Source organism: Salmo salar, chromosome 02, assembly GCF_965601325.2.
Source record: "Salmo salar chromosome 02, fSalSal1, whole genome shotgun sequence".
Taxonomy (NCBI): domain Eukaryota; kingdom Metazoa; phylum Chordata; class Actinopteri; order Salmoniformes; family Salmonidae; genus Salmo; species Salmo salar.
Window position 1 is genome coordinate 73,053,709 of NC_138292.1, and position 18,560 is coordinate 73,072,268.

Genomic DNA, 18,560 nt, shown 5'->3' on the forward strand with positions numbered 1-18,560 from the left:
CTACCTCACTCAAGGGCAGAAATGCAGATTTTCCCACCTTGCCGGCTCAGGGATTCAAACCAGGGACCTTTCGTTGACTTGCCTAGCGCTCTTAACCACTAGACTACCTACCACCCCTACTGTAGTCTATGGAAACTAAAGCAAACAGTTGGTGCAGCTTGTGGTTGTTTTACCTCTCTTGGTTGAATGCACCACTGATTGTAAAACATGCTCTGGATAAGAGCGTCTGCAGAAGGACTAAGATGTAAATGTGAGATAACAGTTCTCATGTGATGCCAAATACAGGCTGTGAAATGCTGGCTGCATGGCTGCAAATGGTTGCATAGTTGTCCATGCAATCTGGGTGTAACTAGTGGAGGAGGGAAATAATCTCTAGCATCTAAAAAGGGAGCCTGGGTACCAGTCTGTTTGAGGAATGAAGAGGTAGAGACAGGGGAATGGAGAGGTAGAGACAGGGGAATGGAGAGGTAGAGACAGGGGAATGGAGAGGTAGAGACAGGGGAATGGAGAGGAAGAGACAGGGGAATGGAGAGGTATAGACAGGGGAATGGGGAGGTAGAGACAGGGGAATGGAGAGGTATAGACAGGGGAATGGAGAGGAAGAGACAGGGGAATGGAGAGGTAGAGACAGGGGAATGGAGAGGTAGAGACAGGGGAATGGAGAGGTATAGACAGGGGAATGGAGAGGTAGAGACAGTGGAATGGAGAGGTAGAGACAGGGGAATGGAGAGGTATAGACAGGGAAATGGAGAGGTAGAAACAGGGGAATGGAGAGGTAGAGACAGGGGAATGGAGAGGTAGAGACAGGGGAATGGAGAGGTATAGACAGGGGAATGGAGAGGTAGAAACAGGGGAATGGAGAGGTAGAGACAGGGGAAGGGAGAGGTAGAGACAGGGGAATGGAGAGGTATAGACAGGGGAATGGAGAGGTAGAGACAGGGGAATGGAGAGGTAGAGACAGGGGAATGGAGAGGTAGAGACAGGGGAATGGAGAGGTAGAAACAGGGGAATGGAGAGGTAGAAACAGGGGAATGGAGAGGTAGAGACAGGGGAATGGAGAGGTAGAGACAGGGGAATGGAGAGGTAGAGACAGGGGAATGGAGAGGTATAGACAGGGGAATGGAGAGGTAGAAACAGGGGAATGGAGAGGTAGAGACAGGGGAATGGAGCAGTATAGACAGGGGAATGGAGAGGTAGAAACAGGGGAATGGAGAGGTAGAGACAGGGGAATGAAGAGGTAGAGACAGGGGAATGGAGAGGTAGAAACAGGGGAATGGAGAGGTATAGACAGGGGAATGAAGAGGTAGAGACCGGGGAATGGAGAGGTAGAGACAGGGGAATGGAGAGGTAGAGACAGGGGAATGGAGAGGTAGAATCAGTGGAATGCGGAGGTAGAGACAGGGGAATGGAGAGGTAGAGACAGGGGAATGGAGAGGTAGAGACAGGGGAATGGAGAGGTAGAAACAGGGAAATGGAGAGGTAGAAACAGGGGAATGGAGAGGTAGAGACAGGGGAATGGAGAGGTAGAGACAGGGGAATGGAGAGGTAGAACAGGGGAATGGAGAGGTAGAGACAGGGGAATGGAGAGGTAGAGACAAGGGAATGGAGAGGTAGAAACAGGGGAATGGAGAGGTAGAGACAGGGGAATGGAGCAGTATAGACAGGGGAATGGAGAGGTAGAAACAGGGGAATGGAGAGGTAGAGACAGGGGAATGAAGAGGTAGAGACAGGGGAATGGAGAGGTAGAAACAGGGGAATGGAGAGGTATAGACAGGGGAATGAAGAGGTAGAGACCGGGGAATGGAGAGGTAGAGACAGGGGAATGGAGAGGTAGAGACAGGGGAATGGAGAGGTATAGACAGGGGAATGAAGAGGTAGAGACCGGGGAATGGAGAGGTAGAGACAGGGGAATGGAGAGGTAGAGACAGGGGAATGGAGAGGTAGAGACAGGGGAATGGAGAGGTAGAAACAGGGGAATGGAGAGGTAGAAACAGGGGAATGGAGAGGTAGAGACAGGGGAATGGAGAGGTAGAGACAGGGGAATGGAGAGGTAGAGACAGGGGAATGGAGAGGTAGAGACAGTGGAATGGAGAGGTAGAGACAGGGGAATGGAGAGGTAGAGAGAGGGGAATGGAGAGGTAGAGAGAGGGGAATGGAGAGGTAGAGACAGGGGAATGGAGAGGTAGAGACAGGGGAATGGAGAGGTAGAACAGGGGAATGGAGAGGTAGAGACAGGGGAATGGAGAGGTAGAGACAAGGGAATGGAGAGGTAGAGACAGGGGAATGGAGAGGTAGAGTCAGTGGAATGGAGAGGTAGAACAGGGGAATGGAGAGGTAGAGACAGGGGAATGGAGAGGTAGAGACAGTGGAATGGAGCGGTAGAGTCAGGGGAATGGAGAGGTAGAAACAGGGGAATGGAGAGGTAGAGGCATGGGAATGGAGAGGTAGAGACAGGGGAATGGAGAGGTAGAGACAGGGGAATGAAGAGGTAGAGACAGGGGAATGGAGAGGTAGAGACAGGGGAATGGAGAGGTAGAACAGGGGAATGGAGAGATAGAACAGGGGAATGGAGAGGTAGAAACAGGGGAATGGAGAGGTAGAACAGGGGAATGGAGAGATAGAGACAGAGACAGAGAAATGGAGAGGTAGAGACAGGGGAATGGAGAGGTAGAGACAGGGGAATGGAGAGGTAGAGACAGGGGAATGGCGAGGTAGAAACTGGGGAATGGAGAGGAAGAGACAGGGGAATGGAGAGGTATAGACAGGGGAATGGAGAGGTATAGACAGGGGAATGAAGAGGTAGAGACAGGGGAATGGAGAGGTAGAGACAGGGGAATGGAGAGGTATAGACAGGGGAATGGAGAGGTAGAGACAGGCAAATTGAGAGGTAGAGACAGGCAAATGGAGAGGTAGAGACAGGGGAATGGAGAGGTATAGACAGGGGAATGGAGAGGTAGAGACAGGGGAATGGAGAGGTAGAAACAGGGGAATGGAGAGGTAGAGACAGGGGAATGGAGAGGTAGAGACAGGGGAATGGAGAGGTAGAGACAGGGGAATGGAGAGGTAGAGACAGGGGAATGGAGAGGTAGAGACAGGGGAATGGAGAGGTAGAGACAGGGGAATGGAGAGGTAGAGACAGGGGAATGGAGAGGTAGAGACAGGGGAATGGAGAGGTAGAGACAGGGGAATGGAGAGGTAGAGACAGGGGAATGGAGAGGTATAGACAGGGGAATGGAGAGGTAGAGACAGTGGAATGGAGAGGTAGAGACAGTGGAATGGAGAGGTAGAGACAGGGGAATGGAGAGGTAGAGAGAGGGGAATGGAGAGGTAGAGACAGGGGAATGGAGAGGTAGAGACAGGAGAACGGAGAGGTAGAAAGAGAGGTTGTAGTTTTGGAAATATGCTTCTTCTTTCAGTCATTCATCAAAAACTACATTACCCAGAGGTTCTCGAGGCGAGTTAATATGTACATTAGGTGTGGCCAGGTTGTCAGAGACAGATAGAGAGAGCTCCTTATTGTAACTTTCAATCCAAGAAATAGGATACAGAAAAATCACCTGATCAACAGCACACAGGTAATTTCAGCCTCTTTGTTTCCTTCTTTCACCTCTCAGATCACCATTCTTCCGTTTGTATGTTTCATTGATAGGCTGGCTACCTTTAGGCTAGAACAGACCAGGGAACATATTGTGTAATAGAAGTTGTGAATACAACACACCTAGACAATCTCTCACACCTTGACCAGACTAGGCTCTGTCAATGGAGTAGGCTACTTGACTTGGCAAAATTGATGAATTCACAAATGTTCAGGCCACCTGTATTGGAGACGTTTAGCCTAAAGTAGCATAAGAAGGCTAGCCTATACGTTTGTTGAAATGTTTTATGAAGGATAAGGTATAAAAAACTTCACCAACTTTTCTTATCAAGGAAATGAAGTGACACAGCTGTCTATGGAATTATATAACGCGTGAAAACAAACGTTGGAAGAAGGATATCGAGCAATGAATAGGAATGTTCCATTCGGTGGAAAACTTTATTTGAGGGGGAACATTGGGGTTCCAACATAAAATGATAAACACACAGCGGCGGTTTTTCTTCAACTGAAATATAAACCACACGTTGAGACAGCCGGTAAACTGTTTCTCCGTGAAAGTCTACCTATTGCCCGTTACAACGTTTCAATGCGCGAGGATAATGATATCGTCACCCCGAGAGGCGACAATGGTTCGTTGCCGCTGTTCAACATGCCGATGTGTTTTGTAACCGTAGAGAGAGAGACTGATCTACTGCGCCGCACTGCAGGTCCAAGCTTGAACGGCTTTCGCAAGTTACGAAGGGGGTGAGTGAACCGACCGTATGGCTGACTGTTGCTTTTGTTCAGATTGTCTTGTCGTTTTCCTTTCCATTTATTTGCACACGGGCAACAAATCTCGAGAAACAGTTTGTCCGCTGTAGCTTCCTATATATTTTAACTGTTCAGCCTGATACGTTTGATTGACTGACAGGTTAAGAATAAACCGACCAAAAAGGAAAGGCAAAGCGCCATTAATAACAAAAACAACATTGCAACAATTGTGGGTTGTTTACGATGCTTTGAGGTCTAACTAGGTGGGCTAGTTTCGTTGTGAACTAACTAAAACCAGCGGAAAGAGAATCCTATCGGGCGACGTTAACAGGCAGTGCCTGTCATTCATGTCGACTGCCTTGGGGGTAGGATTTTGCTGCTGGTTGCAGAATCAGTCAGTGAATTGCAGGGCTTGCAGAAAAACGTTGCAAACGCGCTAGTATGACCGATGTTTCAAAATTGATCGTTTGTTTTTATAGGTCAACTATAATGGGGCCAAATGTAGCCTACACCCACTTGAACTTTTACCCCCTTTATAGCCTAACAGCTGCCTTCAACACAACAAAAATGTGACGCTTTTGTCTCAAAGCCCTAGTCTCAAGACCCTACCACTCATTGTATATATTTCTTCCAATGTAAAAGAGCACATAGCACAGAAAGAAGAGACACACACACCTTGTTTGTCTGCATACTGGGGATAGCTTTGTGTTATAACGTTAGCTTTGTGTTATAACATGCGTTTTAGTCCAGGAGTAAGCTTGATCTGTGTCGGAGAAACCAGTCCATTGTGTCCAGGGCCAACATCAGTTCATCTTACTCCTACTTCCACAGTGAATTCAATGCTCTGGGGTGAAGTTTCCCCTAAGTACAGATCCAGGATCAGCGTTCCCTCCCCCAATCCTAACCTTAACCATTAGTGGGGACAATGCTAAACTGACCCAAGATGGGAAACTTCCACAGAGAGAAGTCAGTAGGAACTGTATCTATGCAGGTCTTTACCCTCTGTAAGACTATACTTGTATGGTTTGTGGGCCTTCATCCACCCCGGGACCCACCCCAAGTTTAGTTGTCTTGGCCTAGTGACAGTTGACTGCAGAATACTGGTCTGTTCCGTTGCCGTGACAACACGGGGAGAACTTTAGCACAACGGGGCAGTGTAATTACAGTGCTGTGTCTGTGTAATTACTTCCATGTTTCCACTTTCTCCTCTACCTTTTACTTCCTTTCCATCTTCTCGCATTAGGCCTATGCTCTCCTCTATTCTTTGTTCTTTGTTCCATTCACATAGTGATCTGGGATGCCTCTCTGTTGTTTTAATTTTCCTGTCCGTTCCCTCAACTGAGTGACAACACAATGCACTGAATAACAAGAGGGCCTTGCTCCTGCCTATAGAACTATGATTCTAGTTATGTGCTTCTGATACAGCAGTCCTTAGAGTTTTTCTGTTCTGTGTGCTGATTCTGTTTCCTCTCTCTGTGTGTGTATCTCTCTGTCTCTCTCTCTCTGTGCCTCTTTCTCTTTGTCTCTCTCTTGTCTCTCTCTCTGTCTCTCTCTCTCTGTGCCTCTTTCTCTCTTTCTCTTTGTCTCTCTCTTTGTCTCTCTCTTTGTCTCTCTTTGTCTCTCTCTCTATGTGCCTCTTTCTCTCTTTCTCTTTGTCTCTCTCTTTGTCTCTCTCTCTGTCTCTCTCGCTCTGTGCCTCTTTCTCTCTTTCTCTTTGTCTCTCTCTTTGTCTCTCTCTTGTCTCTCTTTGTCTCTCTCTCGTATGTGCCTCCTCTCTTTCTCTTTGTCTCTCTCTTTGTCTCTCTCTTTGTCTCTCTCTGTCTCTCTCTCTCTCTCTCTCGTTGGTTCTCTCTCTCTCTCTCTTTGGTTGTCTCTCTCTCTCTGTGGTTGTGTGTCTCTCTCTCTCTCTCTTTGGTTGTCTCTCTCTCTCGCTCTCTCGCTCTCTCTCTCTCTCTCTCCTCTGTTAGTTTTACGTTGTGTGAACTGATTATCAGTCAGCTGTTAACTGCCAGACTGATGAAATATTCCCTTCTACCCTGTCAGTCCCACGTCCTCTTTTGACCCCCTTACACCCCTCTGACCCCCTTACACCCTCTGCTCCCCTTACACCCTCTGACCCCCTTACACCCTCTGCTCCTCTTACACCCCTCTGCTCACCCTTACACCCTCTGACCCCCTTACACCCTCTGCTCCTCTTACACCCTCTGCTCCCCTTACACCCTCTGACCCCCTTACACCCTCTGACCCCCTTACACCCTCTGACCCCCTTACACCCTCTGCTCCCCTTATACCCTCTGACCCCCTTACACCCTCTGACCCCCTTACACCCTCTGCTCCCCCTTACACCCTCTGACCCCCTTACACCCTCTGACCCCCTTACACCCTCTGCTCCCCTTACACCCTCTGACCCCCTTACACCCTCCCCCCCCTTACACCCTCTGACCCCCTTACACCCTCTGACCCCCTTACACCCTCTGACCCCCTTACACCCTCTGCTCCCCTCTGCCCCTCCTCCCCTCTCCCCCTCCTCCTCCCACCCCCTCTTTTGACCCCCTTACACCCTCTGCTCCCCTCTCCCCCTCCTCCTCCCCACCCCCTCTTTTGACCCCCTTACACCCTCTGCTCCCCTCTCCCCCTCCTCCTCCCTCCCCCTCTGCTCCCCTCTCCCCCTCCTCCTCCCACCCCCTCTTTTGACCCCCTTACACCCTCTGCTCCCCTCTCCCCCTCTTCCCCTCTCCCCCTCCTCCTCCCTCCCCCTCTGCTCCCCTCTCCCCCTCCTCCTCCCACCCCCTCTTTTGACCCCCTTACACCCTCTGCTCCCCTCTCCCCCCCTCCTCCCTCCCCCTGCTCCTCCCTCCCCCTGCTCCTCCCTCCCCCTACTCCTCCCTCCCCCTGCTCCTCCCTCCCCCTCCCCCTACTCCTCACTCCCCCTACTCCTCCCTCCCCCTACTCCTCCCTCCCCCTACTCCTCCCTCCCCCTCCTCCTCCCTCCCCCTGCTCCAGCCGGAACATAATTGCAAATAATTTGTAGACTGCAAATTGACCGCAAGAAGCCCAAACAGATGTGTTTGACTAACACATAACCATTTCAAACCTTGCTTGTATTTGTATACGATCACGTCTCTGTCTTATGCGTGGGAATACATGGGAACACATTTCTTCAATTAAAATCACTTGGAGGTTATTTCCTGGTGTATTTACTGTCTTTTATGTCCAACAATGAACATGTGAAAAAAAAATAAAAAAAAAATAATATATATATATATATATATATATATATATATATACGTTTTTATTTTACTTGGGGGTCCAAATAAAACCGCCGGCCTGCGGGCCGCCAGGTGGGGAACCCTGCCCTGGCCCTTTATAGTTTTACGTTTACATACTGTTTGTCCTCCACAGTAACTTTAACATTTCTAAAATATTGTGTAAGTATATTAGTGTTGTGTAAGTAGGCTGAATCGCCATGTTAATCTGCCGTTGTGTTAAACAGTGCAGTAAATGTGTTTCTCATCACTCAGTGTTTTCACTGACAGGCCCAGGCCAGCTGACTGGCTTTGTTTGGCTGTACTACAGACAAACTTTGACCTGGAGGCAGACAATGTTCAGGGGTGGTTGACAGGGACACACAAACACACACACAGAGAAAAGGGATATCGGGCGCTGGTCAAAAGGAGTGCACTATATAGGGTGATAAGACCAGCAGTCTGACAATATGCCCTAGGAGAGTGAGGGAGGACAGAAGGAGGGAGGACAGAGGTGCAGAAAGACAGTCAGTGATTGGAGACTTGGAGCATTGACAGAGTTGGAGATAATGGAGTTTGAGAGGGAGAGAATGTGGAGAGAATGTGGAGAGAATGTGGAGAGAGACACTCAAGAGGGGGGAGGCTGTGAGAAAATATGGAAATACGTAGGTTATGGATTTGAACGGACTCAAAAGCACAGCCAAGACAATAGAGATTTGGAGAGAAAAGCTCAAAGAAAGAGCGCAAGTTAGAGAGAGAGGGACTGAGAGAGAGAGAGGACTGAGAGAGAGCGAGAGAGAGAGAGAGGACTGAGAGAGAGAGAGGACTGAGAGAGAGCGAAAGAGAGAGAGAGGACTGAGAGAGAGAGGACTGAGAGAGAGAGAGAGAGAGAGGGACTGAGAGAGAGAGAGGACTGAGAGAGAGGGACTGAGAGAGAGAGAGGACTGAGAGAGAGCGAGAGAGAGAGAGAGGACTGAGAGAGAGAGAGGACTGAGAGGACTGAGAGAGAGAGAGGACTGAGAGAGAGCGAGAGAGAGAGAGAGGACAGAGAGAGAGAGGACTGAGAGAGAGCGAAAGAGAGAGAGAGGACTGAGAGAGAGAGGACTGAGAGAGAGAGAGAGAGAGAGAGAGGGACTGAGAGAGAGAGAGGACTGAGAGAGAGAGAGGGACTGAGAGAGAGAGAGGACTGAGAGAGAGAGAGGACTGAGAGAGAGAGAGGACTGAGAGAGAATAGGTCTGTAGGAGAGAAAGAGAGAATATCTATGATAGAGATATAAGGAGTGAGAGGAGAGAGAATAGACTAGTGAGAAGCTAGACAGGATGTGTAGAATGAACATGTTGAATCCATTCACTTCCACAGTGCAATCATGTCTGGCTCTGATGAGGTCATCACGGAGAAGTTGTCTGCCAGGAAAAGAACCATGGAACTCCACCCAAGTCACTTGGGGCTCTATAAAATCAGCGTTGCGGACGGAATCAAGGAATCTAGACATTAAAACGGAGTTCCACAATATTGTAAATGTTATTGAATTTAGTAGGAAATCAACTAAATGTATTGAACTTATGAGAAAATGTCTTAATTTGACAAAGTTTATCATAAGACATGAACAAAATACATCAGTGATTCCTATTTTCCTGCAACTTTCTGAAACGGTACGGAAATGCCCCTGTGTGTGTGTGTGTGTGTGGGGGGGGTATGTGTGGGATGGGGGTGTGTGTGTGTGGGGTGTGTGTGTGGGGTGTGTGTGTATGTGGGGTGGGGGTGTGTGTGTGGGGGTGTGTGGGGTGGGGGTGTGTGTGTGTGTGGGATGGGGGTGTGTGAGATGGGGGTGTGCGCGTGCGTGCGTGCGTATCTCTACATTTTGTGTGGCCGTTAGCGATGATGCTAATGATAACCTTCTTCTGATAGAGAAGGAAAGGCTTTCCCAAAAACCTTCTCATTTAAATGTTAACTAGAAAGTAGACTGACGACCTGGCAGAATGATGTCATTATACCATCAATCCAGAGGCCGTTTGTTTAGCAAAACTCTGCAATCCCATGAGTACTACAGAAACATCACTAACCAAACATTTTACATTTCACTAATTATCCAGAGTGACTTAGTTAGTATATTCATCTTCTGATAGCTAGGTGGAACAATCCATGAGCACTACAGAAACATCACTAACCAAACAACAGTCTCTTCTTGGTAGGCAAGCACCATGGTCGTGTAGTGGACAGCGGTCTGTAAGTGTAGTGGACAACGGTCTCTTAGTGTAGTGGACAACGGTCTCTTAGTGTAGTGGACAACGGTCTCTTAGTGTAGTGGACAGCGGTCTCTTAGTGTAGTGGACAACGGTCTCTTAGTGTAGTGGACAACGGTCTCTTAGTGTAGTGTAGTGGACAACGGTCTCTTAGTGTAGTGGACAACGGTCTCTTAGTGTAGTGTAGTGGACAACGGTCTCTTAGTGTAGTGGACAACGGTCTCTTAGTGTAGTGGACAACGGTCTCTTGGTGTAGTGTAGTGGACAACGGTCTCTTAGTGTAGTGGACAACGGTCTCTTAGTGTAGTGTAGTGGACAACGGTCTCTTAGTGTAGTGGACAACGGTCTCGTTAGTGTAGTGTTAGTGGACAACGGTCTCTTAGTGTAGTGTAGTGGACAACGGTCTCGTTAGTGTAGTGGACAACGGTCTCTTAGTGTAGTGTAGTGGACAACGGTCTCTTAGGGTAGTGGACAACGGTCTCTTAGTGTAGTGGACAACGGTCTCTGTAGCATAGTGTAGTGGACAACGGTCTCTTAGTGTAGTGTAGTGGACAACGGTCTCTTAGTGTAGTGTAGTGGACAACGGTCTCTTAGTGTAGTGGACAGCGGTCTCTTAGTGTAGTGGACAACGGTCTCTTAGTGTAGTGGACAACGGTCTCTTAGTGTAGTGGACAACGGTCTCTTAGTGTAGTGTAGTGGACAACGGTCTCTTAGTGTAGTGGACAACGGTCTCTTAGTGTAGTGTAGTGGACAACGGTCTCTTAGTGTAGTCCGGTAGTGTAGTGGACAACGGTCTCTTAGGTAGTGGACAACGTCTCTTAGTGTAGTGGACAACGGTCTCTTAGTGTAGTGTAGTGGACAACGGTCTCTTAGTGTAGTGGACAACGGTCTCTTAGTGGTAGTGTAGTGGACAACGGTCTCTTAGTGTAGTGTAGTGGACAACGGTCTCTTAGTGTAGTGTAGTGGACAACGGTCTCTTAGTGTAGTGGACAACGGTCTCTTAGTGTAGTGTAGTGGACAACGGTCTCTTAGCGTAGTGTAGTGGACAACGGTCTCTTAGCATAGTGTAGTGGACAACGGTCTCTTAGCATAGTGTAGTGGACAGCGGTCTGTTAGTGTAGTGGACAGTGGTCTCTTAGTGTAGTGGACAACGGTCTCTTAGTGTAGTGGACAACGGTCTCTTAGTGTAGTGGACAACGGTCTCTTAGTGTAGTGGACAACGGTCTCTTAGTGTAGTGGACAACGGTCTCTTAGTGTAGTGGAGTGGACAACGGTCTCTTAGTGTAGTGGACAACGGTCTCTTAGTGTAGTGGACAACGGTCTCTTAGTGTAGTGGACAACGGTCTCTTAGTGTAGTGTAGTGGACAACGGTCTCTTAGTGTAGTGTAGTGGACAACGGTCTCTTAGGGTAGTGTAGTGGACAACGGTCTCTTAGTGTAGTGTAGTGGACAACGGTCTCTTAGTGTAGTGTAGTGGACAACGGTCTCTTAGCATAGTGTAGTGGACAACTGTCTCTTGGTGTAGTGTAGTGGACAACGGTCTCTTAGTGTAGTGTAGTGGACAACGGTCTCTTAGTGTAATGGACAACTGTCTCTTAGTGTAGTGTAGTGGACAATGGTCTCTTAGTGTAGTGGACAATGGTCTCTTGGTGTAGTGGACAACTGTCTCTTGGTGTAGTGTAGTGGACAACGGTCTCTTAGTGTAGTGGACAACGGTCTCTTAGTGTAGTGTAGTGGACAACGGTCTCTTAGTGTAGTGGACAACGGTCTCTTAGTGTAGTGTAGTGGACAACGGTCTCTTAGGGTAGTGGACAACGGTCTCTTAGTGTAGTGTAGTGGACAACGGTCTCTTAGGGTAGTGGACAACTGTCTCTTGGTGTAGTGTAGTGGACAACGGTCTCTTAGGGTAGTGGACAACGGTCTCTTAGTGTAGTGGACAACGGTCTCTTAGTGTAGTGGACAACGGTCTCTTAGTGTAGTGGACAACGGTCTCTTAGTGTAGTGGACAACGGTCTCTTAGTGTAGTGGACACCGGTCTCTTAGTGTAGTGGACAACGGTCTCTTAGTGTAGTGTAGTGGACAACGGTCTCTTAGTGTAGTGGACAACAGTCTCTTAGTGTAGTGTAGTGGACAACGGTCTCTTAGTGTAGTGTAGTGGACAACGGTCTCTTAGTGTAGTGGACAACGGTCTCTTAGTGTAGTGGACAACGGTCTCTTAGTGTAGTGGACAACGGTCTCTTAGTGTAGTGTAGTGGACAACGGTCTCTTAGTGTAGTGTAGTGGACAACGGTCTCTTAGTGTAGTGTAGTGGACAACGGTCTCTTAGGGTAGTGGACAACGGTCTCTTAGTGTAGTGGACAACGGTCTCTTAGTGTAGTGGACAACGGTCTCTTAGGGTAGTGGACAACGGTCTCTTAGGGTAGTGTAGTGGACAACGGTCTCTTAGTGTAGTGGACAACGGTCTCTTAGGGTAGTGTAGTGGACAACGGTCTCTTAGGGTAGTGGACAACGGTCTCTTAGTGTAGTGTAGTGGACAACGGTCTCTTAGTGTAGTGGACAACGGTCTCTTAGTGTAGTGGACAACGGTCTCTTAGTGTAGTGGACAACGGTCTCTTAGTGTAGTGTAGTGGACAACGGTCTCTTAGTGTAGTGTAGTGGACAACGGTCTCTTAGGGTAGTGGACAACGTCTCTTAGTGTAGTGGACAACGGTCTCTTAGTGTAGTGTAGTGGACAACGGTCTCTTAGCATAGTGTAGTGGACAACTGTCTCTTGGTGTAGTGTAGTGGACAACGGTCTCTTAGTGTAGTGTAGTGGACAACGGTCTCTTAGTGTAATGGACAACTGTCTCTTAGTGTAGTGTAGTGGACAATGGTCTCTTAGTGTAGTGGACAATGGTCTCTTGGTGTAGTGGACAACTGTCTCTTGGTGTAGTGTAGTGGACAACGGTCTCTTAGTGTAGTGGACAACGGTCTCTTAGTGTAGTGTAGTGGACAACGGTCTCTTAGTGTAGTGGACAACGGTCTCTTAGTGTAGTGTAGTGGACAACGGTCTCTTAGGGTAGTGGACAACGGTCTCTTAGTGTAGTGTAGTGGACAACGGTCTCTTAGGGTAGTGGACAACTGTCTCTTGGTGTAGTGTAGTGGACAACGGTCTCTTAGGGTAGTGGACAACGGTCTCTTGGTGTAGTGTAGTGGACAACGGTCTCTTAGTGTAGTGGACAACGGTCTCTTAGTGTAGTGGACAACGGTCTCTTAGTGTAGTGTAGTGGACAACGGTCTCTTAGTGTAGTGGACAACGGTCTCTTAGTGTAGTGTAGTGGACAACGGTCTCTTAGTGTAGTGGACAACGGTCTCTTAGTGTAGTGTAGTGGACAACGGTCTCTTAGTGTAGTGGACAACGGTCTCTTAGTGTAGTGGACAACGGTCTCTTAGGTAGTGTAGTGGACAACGGTCTCTTAGGGTAGTGTAGTGGACAACGGTCTCTTAGTAGGTAGTGGACAACGGTCTCTTAGTGTAGTGGACAACGGTCTCTTAGTGTAGTGGACAACGGTCTCTTAGTGTAGTGGACAACGGTCTCTTAGTGTAGTGTAGTGGACAACGGTCTCTTAGTGTAGTGTAGTGGACAACGGTCTCTTGGAGTGTAGTGGACAACGGTCTCTTAGTGTAGTGGACAACGGTCTCTTAGGTGTAGTGTAGTGGACAACGGTCTCTTAGTGTAGTGTAGTGGACAACGGTCTCTTAGTGTAGTGGACAACGGTCTCTTAGTGTAGTGTAGTGGACAACGGTCTCTTAGTGTAGTGGACAACGGTCTCTTAGTGTAGTGGACAACGGTCTCTTAGTGTAGTGGACAACGGTCTCTTAGTGTAGTGTAGTGGACAACGGTCTCTTAGTGTAGTGGACAACGTCTCTTAGTGTAGTGGACAACGGTCTCTTAGGTGTAGTGGACAACGGTCTCTTAGTGTAGTGGACAACGGTCTCTTAGTGTAGTGGACAACGGTCTCTTAGTGTAGTGGACAACGGTCTCTTAGTGTAGTGTAGTGGACAACGGTCTCTTAGTGTAGTGGACAACGGTCTCTTAGTGTAGTGTAGTGGACAACGGTCTCTTAGGGTAGTGGACAACGGTCTCTTAGTGTAGTGGACAACGGTCTCTTAGGGTAGTGGACAACTGTCTCTTGGTGTAGTGTAGTGGACAACGGTCTCTTAGGGTAGTGGACAACGGTCTCTTAGTGTAGTGGACAACGGTCTCTTAGTGTAGTGGACAACGGTCTCTTAGTGTAGTGGACAACGGTCTCTTAGTGTAGTGTAGTGGACAACGGTCTCTTAGTGTAGTGGACAACGGTCTCTTAGTGTAGTGTAGTGGACAACGGTCTCTTAGGGTAGTGGACAACGGTCTCTTAGTGTAGTGTAGTGGACAACGGTCTCTTAGTGTAGTGGACAACGGTCTCTTAGTGTAGTGTAGTGGACAACGGTCTCTTAGTGTAGTGGACAACGGTCTCTTAGTGTAGTGGACAACGGTCTCTTAGTGTAGTGGACAACGGTCTCTTAGTGTAGTGTAGTGGACAACGGTCTCTTAGTGTAGTGTAGTGGACAACGGTCTCTTAGTGTAGTGGACAACGGTCTCTTAGTGTAGTGGACAGTAGGAACGACCATGTCCTTTGTGTACAACGTTAAGGTTTCTAGGCTACACCAGACAACGGTGTTCATCGCGGATCAAGGAGGGGGAAGCTGCAGCGGAGCTCTGAGCAGAATGTCTACACTGTATTTCTGATCAATTTGATGTTATTTTAATGGACAAAAAATGTGCTTTTCTTTCAAAATCAAGGACATCAAGCCCACTCCCCTGCCTACGTAGCTGCAGCCCACTCCCCTGCCTACGTAGCTGCAGCCCACTCCCCTGCCTACGTAGCTGCAGCCCACTCCCCTGCCTACGTAGCTGCAGCCCACTCCCCTGCCTACGTAGCTGCAGCCCACTCCCCTGCCTATGTAGCTGCAGCCCACTCCCCTGCCTACGTAGCTGCAGCTCACTCCCCTGCCTACGTAGCTTCTGCTCAGAGCTCCGCTGCAGCTTCCCCCTCCTTGATCGGCGATAAATGCCTTTGTCTGGTGAAGCCTAGAAACCTTAACGTTGTACACAAACGACATGGTCGTTCTTACTACATTCCCTGTCCCAGTAGACTGTCCCTGTCCCAGTAGACTGTCTCTGTCCCAGCAGACTGTCCCTGTCCCAGTAGACTGTCCCTGTCCCAGCAGACCGCCCCTGTCCCAGTAGACTGTCCCTGTCCCAGCAGACTGTCCCTGTCCCAGCAGACTGTCCCTGTCCCAGCAGACTGTCCCTGTCCCAGCAGACTGTCCCTGTCCCAGCAGACTGTCCCTGTCCCAGCAGACTGTCCCTGTCCCAGCAGGGGTGTTAGGCTAGATGCAGCTATTTACATGTTGTCACAATAGACATGATCAACATGTTGGTACAAACTCAGTTAGTTTTCTGTCCCATAACTCAAGGGGAGTTACATGTAGCGATCTAGACAGCATATCAAACACAAGCAACACAGTCTGATTAGTGATGGAATGTTGTTGTTTTAATCATCATTGCAAACATTGTCTAAGCAGGAGGCAGGCAGGTGGTCAAAGTAGTACTGTTCTTTTTTCAGCATCTCTGGCTGGTGGCTACGATATGACAGCATCTCTGGCTGGTGGCTACGATATGACAGCATCTCTGGCTGGTGGCTACGATATGACAGCATCTCTGGCTGGCGGCTACGATATGGCAGCATCTCTGGCTGGTGGCTACGATATGGCAGCAATTCTGGCTGGTGGCTACGATATGACAGCATCTCTGGCTGGTGGCTATGATATGACAGCATCTCTGGCTGGTGGCTACGATATGGCAGCATCTCTGGCTGGCGGCTACGATATGGCAGCATCTCTGGCTGGTGGCTACGATATGACAGCATCTCTGGCTGGCGGCTACGATATGGCAGCATCTCTGGCTGGTGGCTACGATATGACAGCATCTCTGGCTGGCGGCTACGATATGACAGCATCTCTGGCTGGTGGCTACGATATGACAGCATCTCTGGCTGGCGGCTACGATATGACAGCATCTCTGGCTGGTGGCTACGATATGGCAGCATCTCTGGCTGGCGGCTACGATATGACAGCATCTCTGGCTGGTGGCTACGATATGGCAGCATCTCTGGCTGGCGGCTACGATATGACAGCATCTCTGGCTGGCGGCTACGATATGACAGCATCTCTGGCTGGTGGCTACGATATGACAGCATCTCTGGCTGGCGGCTACGATATGACAGCATCTCTGGCTGGTGGCTACGATATGGCAGCATCTCTGGCTGGTGGCTACGATATGGCAGCATCTCTGGCTGGTGGCTACGATATGGCAGCATCTACAAAATTAGCCTACATCGTCACACAAAACAAAGATTTATTTTGTTCCAATGTGGAGGGACTGTGTCCTGCTTGTGTTACTGCAATATCCATTACAACAAACAGAGAATGTTGTCGCCTTCATTATGGCCTTGAATGTTGGTTCAAATCGCCGTGGGGTTCTGTATTCTCAGCCAGGGTCATAATCCTATACTTTACTGCTCTTCTCTGATCACTTCCTTGTCCTGTGTTGTTCGCTCTGAGCTTTACAACTCTGGGAAGCTTTAGTCTTTAGTTCATTAGCCCAGTATGGAAAATCTGGAACCAGTTGTCTTGAACTCTAAACGCTAGGCCCCCCCCCCCCCCCCCCCCCCCCCCCACACACACACACACACACCACACACACACACACACACACACACACACACACACACACACACCACCAGGTTGTAATAAGCATGATGTTTGTAATTACGCTACATGGGCTTACATGTGTTTCATAGCAACAGGACAGGAAGTGTCTGCTGAGTTGGGACTAAACAGCTCAACACAGATTTTAGGATTAAACAAACCTGAACTCCTACAATGGCTGTCCTATTCATCACATAATCAGGATATTCATTCCAGTCTGAGTGGATGACAGTGGCCGTCCTATTCATCACATAATCAGGATGTTTATTCCAGTCTGAGTGGATGACAGTGGCCGTCCTATTCATCACATAATCAGGATGCTTGGTGTATAGTAGTGATGCACCGACATTACATTTTTGTCCGATACCGATATCCTGCTATCCTGCTATCCTGCTCGATCCACACAGCAGACATTGTGGGCTAGGTTAGGAATGCTGTATTGCACGTGTAGCGCCAAATTTTCCATGGCGTCATTACGTCATGTACCTACGTTATATAGGTAAGCACGTCAGCTTTGACATCGGTGTTGCACATCAGCGTTTAACTAGACATCGGGCCGATACCGATGTTGGCATTTTTAGCTAATATCGTCCGATTCCGATATGTTCATGATATATAATTCATCCCTGGTGTATAGGCCTGGTATGATGTAGGCCTAGTACTGTATTCAAACACTTCACTGGTGAAACACACACACACCAACTGCTGTTGCTATGTTTTGTTGATATGATAAAGAACTGCTTTAACGGTGTGTGTGTGTGTGTGTGTGTGTGTGTGTGTGTGTGTGTGTGTGTGTGTGTGTGTGTGTGTGTGTGTGTGTGTGTGTGTGTGTGTGTGTGTGTGTGTGTGTGTGTGTGCTACTAGAAGACAAGCTGAACCACGAAGGAGAGGAGAGACCTTCATTCACCACACTTTATGATTCCTAACATTCCCCTCTCTCTCTCTCTCTCTCTCTCTCTCTCTCTCTCTCTATCTCTCTATCTCTCTGTCTCTCAGGTAGTTTTTACAACACTATGCTAGGAGAGTGGAGAGGCGGGACTAAGCGGACAAGGGTTTGACCCTTCTCTGTGATTGGTGGACAGAGATTCATGGATGACAGACAGACGGATAAAGAGAACAAGACAGACAGGAGAGGAGAGAGATGGCTCACAATGTCAACTTTGACCTGACTGCTCAACACATGGAGGCTGGCCTGGAGTGAGTATAATCAGACTATATCAGTGGAGGCTGGTGAGGGAGGACAACTCATAATAATGGCTGGAATGGATTGAATGGAATGGTATCAAAACGCATGTGGTTGATGCCATTCCATTGTCTCCATTCCATTCCCCCCCAGCAGCCTCCACTGGACCACAGCAACAACATTCTTCCTCCTCGACCTCCTTCCACATTTCCTCTCTGTCCTCTGCCCTTCTTCATCCTCCTCTTCAAGAACAAACTTGTATCGATCTACTTCTCTCTCCTATGGAGAGTTCCTTCAGTAAGAAACGTCAGTTTGTGTTCCAGTCTGTTATCTGTGTTGAGCGTGGAGAGAGAGGAGGGGTATCACTCTCTGTTTGATGTGCTATTGGCTTCGCAATGTGTCTGTCTCTCTCTGTCTCTCTCTTTCTCTCTCTGTCTCTCTCTCTCTGTCTGTCTCTCTCTCTCTGTCAATTCAATTCAAGGGGCTTTATTGGCATGGGAAACATATGTTAACAATGCCAAACCAAGTGAGGCAAATAATATACAAAAGTGAAATAAACAATAAAAATTAACAGTAAACATTTAACATAAAGAAGTTCCAAAAGAATAAAGACATTACAAATGTCATATTAGGTATATATACAGTGTTGTAACGATGTGCAAATGGTTAATGTACAAAAGGGAAAAGAAATAAGCATAAATCTGTCTCTGATGTGTTGATGTTCAGGTAAACTGAAGAGAGGGTTAAAATAA

At 48.4% G+C, this 18,560-nt stretch overlaps 1 protein-coding gene across 1 annotated transcript in view; it reads left to right on the plus strand.

The window, feature by feature from the left end:
- Window positions 1-3,364: 3,364 nt before the first annotated feature.
- Window positions 3,365-18,560, plus strand: part of LOC106593098 (transmembrane channel-like protein 6) — a 59,610-nt gene continuing 44,414 nt past the window's right edge. The window contains 2 exon segments of the mRNA XM_082966753.1: window positions 3,365-3,575; window positions 17,622-17,822. Of these exon segments, the coding sequence (XP_082822879.1) occupies window positions 17,767-17,822 (56 nt within the window). The 5' untranslated portion in view covers window positions 3,365-3,575; window positions 17,622-17,766.